We start from the raw sequence: 5,919 nt of genomic DNA on the forward strand, positions 1-5,919 counted from the left end.
GCACACCAGCCACTGCAAATAAAACTCCAGAAGCATGCACCACCCTGTGCCTTTGGTTTATGGGCTACTGGGGAATCAAACCTGGGTCCTTTAGGCTTCACAGGCAAGCACCTGAACTTCTTAGCCACCTCTCCAGCCCTTAAACAGGATATTTAAGTTCCTCAAATTAAAATTACTGATTTGCAAGCAGGAGGGGACACCAGGACCTCTAGCCATTACAAACAAGACTCCAGACATGTGCACCCTTTGTACATCTGGCTTACATGGGTCCTGGGGAATCGAACCTGGGTTCTTTTTAACTGCCGTATCTCCAGCCTTTTAAAAAATTTCTTATTTTTAATAGCACATGTGACATTGCATGCTTGCATTATTGTGCATCTGATTTATGTGGGACCTGGAGATTTGGACACGACTTCTTGGGAATAAACAGGCAAGTGCCTTACAGCAAAGCCACCTCTCTAGCCCCTCTCCCTTTTTTATTTTGAGTCAGATAAAAGGATCTCCTTGAGTTTTACAGCCCGGCACTAAAGATACACACCTATAAAACAGGGAAACATGAGGATTATAAATCCTTGGTAATCTGAGGTCTGCCTGAGGCATATGTGACCCTGTTCCCCCACCCACCAGTTATTTCTTGAGGCAGGGTCTCACTCTATAGCCCCAGGGTGGCTAAAGTGAGACCCTCCCTCATGTAAGCTCAGGGCAATCCTCTCAGTCTCCAGAACACTAAGGTTAAAGGCATGCACCACACTGGCTCCCCACCCAACTTTTTGTACCTACATGACAAATGAGCGAGCCTGTAATAGTTTTGAAGCCAGCCTGACTTTTCACCCCTGTCAAGGATCTGACAGCCTGGGTTACCAACAGCTCCTTCTGTCTGACCTTTGGCACCACCAGTAGGCTGCCAACCTCTGCAACACGCAGGTTACAGTTAGCTAGCTGCTTCCCTTTGTAAACCAGCAAAAATGTGGCATTCTAATTCTCAATCTATTTATTCTAGGGCTGGGACCAAAATGCCTACATCCAAGTGCCAGTGTGACACAGGGCAGACACTTTCACTACCGGTTAAGTTTGACACTAGTATACACAAAGACACTGTTGTCCTTGAGATGTGGGCAGGTTCGCTTCTGCACACTGGAGACTCAAGAAGGGAGGAGCTGTCAGCAAAGTACCTTTCTAAGCTTTGTCCCCAAGGCCTCTGGGACCTTTCCATATGCTACACTTTTGCACATGGCATACACCAACCCTGTTCTCCCAGTAAGCTCCTATGTCAAAAACTCCATCCCTTAGCCAACCCATGCCCACCAGCACAGATGAGACAGGCAAGTCATTCCCAGATTTATTGAAAACATTACAGAATAGCAGAAAACATTCAAACAGCTCCGCGTGGTGTTTTGAAATTCATCCCCACTGTAGGCTGAGTGACCTGCAGGTTGGAGAGACTGCCAAAGTCCTGGAAGAACAAACAGAATGACAATGAGTTAACCCATGCTCAGGCCCAGCACCACTGCCAGATTGAAGGGCCTCTCCAAGGCAGCCACGCCTCCCCACGAAGGACCTCTCCCCCCACCTGCCAGGCTGTTTGTCCCTTTGCTCTAAAGCAGTGTTTCTCCATCTTAGTACAGGTCGTGGGTACCGTTCTGGGCATGTAGCGAGCACAGCAGCATCCTCTAGCTGTGACCAGTCAAATTGGGCTTAATGCTTACCTTCTTTTGACAAAACCTATCCCTTTCAGAATCTGCCTACTACTCTATGGTCCCACAAACTAGATTAAATGTACTCGGAAAAAAAAAATCTGCATTGAACATGTATACTTTTTTTTACCATTATTCCCCAAATACAGCTTATCAATTAATCTGCAAAGGATTTGTCCTACCAGGGATAATCTTAAAAATAAAGCATACAGTTAAGAATGTAAGCAATGCAAAAGCACACCTGAAATTTGCTATTTTTTGGTGGTGGAAACAAATCTAAGAGTACAGACACACTACGGATCAGTCACTGGGTTTCCAAGGATCACTAAGCCAATCAGGATCTGGGGAAGGACTGTGTACAAGGTAACAAGTGGAAAGAGCAGGGCACATCAGGGCTTGTCCCTAAGCAAGCCCAGCTCCCAAAGGCCTGATTTCAAAAGCCTATTTACAAGATAAACACCATAGCTGTACTGTCTTTGCGTATGAAGCAGCGTACAGGTAGAGTACTTTGTTCAAGCACTAGTGGCATGCCAGACTCAAGACGCCACTGAAGACACTGGAGATTATCTTTCGTGCCCGCTATCTGGAAATGAGACCAACCCAGCATTCATAGTCTCCAGAGAAAACAGGCAGTGAAGACGGGCACACTTGAGGAGCCAGCCACAGAAACAAGAAAATGAAAGCCAGATGGGAGCAAGCCATTTCAACGCACACCACCCTGAGCTATCACCCACAACCATTTTCTAAAACCTTATTTGTAAGCAGAGGGACAGAAAAGATGAATGGATATGCTGGGGTCTCCAGCCACTGCAAATAGCTTCCGCAGTTACTGCGGAATCGAACCCAGGTTGTTAGGCTCTACCCGCAAGCGCCTTAACTGCCGAACCGTTTCTCCAGCGCCCACAACCATTTTTAAAGCATGGTTAAAAACTCACCAAAAGCTTCAGCATTTCCTTAGTGTCAGGATCCACCTCAATGATCTCCTGATCCAAGGCTGAGACCTAAAAGTAAAGGAAGTAGGTTTAAATTATCAGTTTTTAGCTGGGCATGGTGGTGTACACCTTTAATCCCAGCATTTGGGAAGCAGAGATGGGAGGATCGCCCTGAGTTTGAGGCCAGCCTGAGACTACATAGTCAATTCCAGGTCAGCCTAGTAGGCTAGAGTGAGACTCTACCTCGAAAATGAGAAATCAGTTTCCACCTTTTAAAGGTAGGGTCTTGATTATTGATGTTTCTGCCTACAAGCACAGAAGTCACTGGTGTGTGCTACCATGAGTCTCCACCACTTTACTAAGTTGATTCTGTTACATTACTACCAACTGTTGTAGCTTTACTATCTTTTGGGTGTTCAGAGGCCTATCATGTGAAAAACAAGTGGGTTTAACCTGGTCCTGATGGAGCAAAAAGAGGCTAACGGGCAGATTAAGGCATCCACAGGTGATTAAGGGGAGTAAATGAGACTTTCTCAGACTCAGCTGAGGAAGGAGCCTTTGGGAGCCAGTTCCCCAGTGTTTTCAGGAGCCTCCTGAACACTTGAACACGAGCGAAGGAGAGCTCTAGAGAAAATAACCCAGAAAGCTTACCTCAGGAACATAGTTATCTCTCCTCTCTCTCTCTTCTTCCTGTAGCTTGATGGAGATTCCTCTCACAGGACCTCTCTGAATCCGTTTCATCAGATGCGTGACATAGCTGAAAGTACACATGCCCAAGGGTAACACATGTCAACTGCTCACCAGTATCCAGACCATCTGGACACATGAACACCAGGTTTGGCATTTAGTCGTTTTCTACAGTGAGAGAGGAGAGTACTGACTCACTAAGAAAAGAACTTCTCATACAGAAGTCCGCTAAAGCATTGCGGTGGTCCCTTTAGTTTCTCCTGCTACTTAAACCCTCCTTCAACTCCCCCTCCCCCAGGCAGCTTAGCATCTTAGCATCTATACTTCGGGCCTTGCTGTGTAGTTACGACTCTTCCAGACATGTCTCCACCAGCTTTGGGAGGAACATGGCAACAGGTACAGAAACAACCAAGCCTAAGACCAGAGCTCTGCCTTCAGCTACCGTAACAGCCTGTCCGCGGCCTCCACTCACCCTGCTATCTTGTTGCGGAGCTTCTTGCTGGGAATGATGGCGATCTCCTCGCACACGCGCTTGTTGGTGTGGAAGTCATTGCCCAGGCGCGTGTAGTACTTCTCGATGATGACCCGGGCCGCTTTCTTCACGGTCTTCGTGCGCACGCGGCCCTGAGAGTGGGGAACACACAGTCACTGCGGAGCCGCCTTCGACCCGCGGCCCCGGCGCCCGGAGCGCGCAGAGACGGGTCCGGGCGGAAGCCCGAGGCCTCCGCCGCTCCAAGCTGACACGTTCCCACCTCGGCCAGGCCTAGAAACTCTCGCTGCCGGCCGGGGACCCCAGCAAGCTGAGGATGGAGGGCGATTGAGGGGGAAGGAGGTCTCCGACCCGATCACCTACCATGTTGGCGGGTCCTAGGAAAAGAGGAAACAGGAAGCACAAGAGAGGCCTATAAAGCGCACGCCCAGAGAGCCACTTCCGCCCAGCCCCGACTGCGCGGAGCTGGCTGGCGCACTACAGCGACCCCTGTCGGAGCGGGGCGGAAAAGGTGGCGCGCCGTGCGGTGGGCTGGGCGAATCTCTGCACCAGCTGGGTGGACGTCGGGGTGGGTGGGGAGGTGTCCCTCCCGAGGTTTCTGCGCGTTCTACTGCTTGGGACGGTTGGAAGCTCTGTCCTTAGCCCTTCAGTGTGCTCTAGACTAGGAGGGGTGTGCAGCACCTACGCGAAGGAGCGAAGGGGGAGGCTTCGAGGCCTTGGGAAGGCAGTAAATTCGTGCTATGGAAAGGTAAGTAGGGGGAGGCATCTCCCCTTGACCTGCACTCAGGCCATGGCATGCGTGGGTCAGAGGTTTGTCACATGGGGACACGTGTTGAGACACGGCGAGGGGTTGGGGAGTCTTCTTTTTCTTTTGGGTGTCAGCTCAAACATCACCTTATCAGAGGGGCCTCCCATCAGGACTGTGCCCGGTTTTTTTTTTTTTTGAGGTAAGGTTTCACTCTAGTCCAGGCTGACCTGGAATTCACTTTGTAGTTTCAGGCTGGCCTTGAATTCACAGCAATCCTCCTACCTCAGCCTTCCAGATGCTGGGATTAAAAGGTGTGCACTATCACACCAAACCCAATGTTGTTTTAAAACTGCATTTACAGTGGTGGCGAATACATTTAACCCCAGCACTCGGGAGGTTCCTGAAGTAAGAAGTTGAGCAAGACGCTATCTTGAAAAAACAAAACAAAAAATTGCACTTATAATTTCTTAGCACATCACATAACCTGTTTTCTCAACTAGGACTGAACTCGAAGGAAGTAAGGACCATTATGCCCAGCTAACTTCAGTGCTTAAACAGTGATTGGCTTGCAATAGGCCCTTAAACGTTTAAATTTCAGTTCTGTAGTGTTTCCAACAGTGGAAGGCACCTTCACCACTCAAGCTTTTTTAGTAAGTTCTTGCCACAGGCTGTCCACATTGCCCCTCGTCAGCTTAGGGGGGCCCTTGCCCCTTTCCTCCAGCTCTGCTCCCTGGGTTGGAGTTCTAGGCCCCCTACTTGAGTTAAGGAAAGCCTGCACTGGCTGGGTTGGATGGATTAAATGTGGGGTGGGGGTGAGGTGGTGCTTCATCCCTCAGGTCATCTGTGCCACTGACTTCCATATGGAAGGGTGAAGGGCAGAAAGTCCTCTCACCCAGAAAGTAGCTCTTGGAGAAGAGACAAGAGAGGTGTCATATCTATGGAACAGGAGAGAGATCCACAGGTCAGAATCTCCAGAGAATTGCAGTAAATTTCCAATGAAGTAACTGCCAGGCCCCAAATGGAAAACTGGGCCTCACAGACTTACATGAGCCGACACTGTCCACTAGTGAAGCTTTTGCATCTCACAGAAAGAATGCTTCAGTGGTAGGATTCCTTCCACTCAGACTAAATTGGAGTCTCCAAACTGATCAATCTAACAGGCTAGTTCAAAACTTCTCTACCTGAAAAAAGCATCAGTAGATATGTCACAAACCACTAGAGCTTGTCAGAGTCGAGTGCAGCGTAAGGGCTCTCTGAAGAAAACAAAGCAAATCTGTGCTTCAGCACAGATGAGTACAGCAGAATGAGAAGCGTCCCAAAGAAGCTACTTGCCAGAGTTCAGGAGAAACAAGAGGCTCCGGAGAGCAA

The 5,919-nt window shown here is 49.1% G+C and overlaps 1 protein-coding gene across 1 annotated transcript; it reads right to left on the bottom strand.

Annotated features, from left to right (window-relative positions):
* Positions 1-1,325: 1,325 nt before the first annotated feature.
* On the bottom strand, positions 1,326-4,262 carry Rps17 (ribosomal protein S17). The gene is made up of 5 exons (XM_004658214.3): positions 4,167-4,262; positions 3,786-3,937; positions 3,278-3,383; positions 2,630-2,695; positions 1,326-1,453 (listed from the first exon to the last, which is right to left on the bottom strand). Exons 1-5 carry the CDS (start codon positions 4,167-4,169, stop codon positions 1,373-1,375), a joined length of 408 nt encoding a protein of 135 aa, XP_004658271.1. The 5' UTR covers positions 4,170-4,262; the 3' UTR covers positions 1,326-1,372.
* Positions 4,263-5,919: the final 1,657 nt, after the last annotated feature.

This window comes from Jaculus jaculus, chromosome 3, assembly GCF_020740685.1.
Source record: "Jaculus jaculus isolate mJacJac1 chromosome 3, mJacJac1.mat.Y.cur, whole genome shotgun sequence".
Taxonomy (NCBI): domain Eukaryota; kingdom Metazoa; phylum Chordata; class Mammalia; order Rodentia; family Dipodidae; genus Jaculus; species Jaculus jaculus.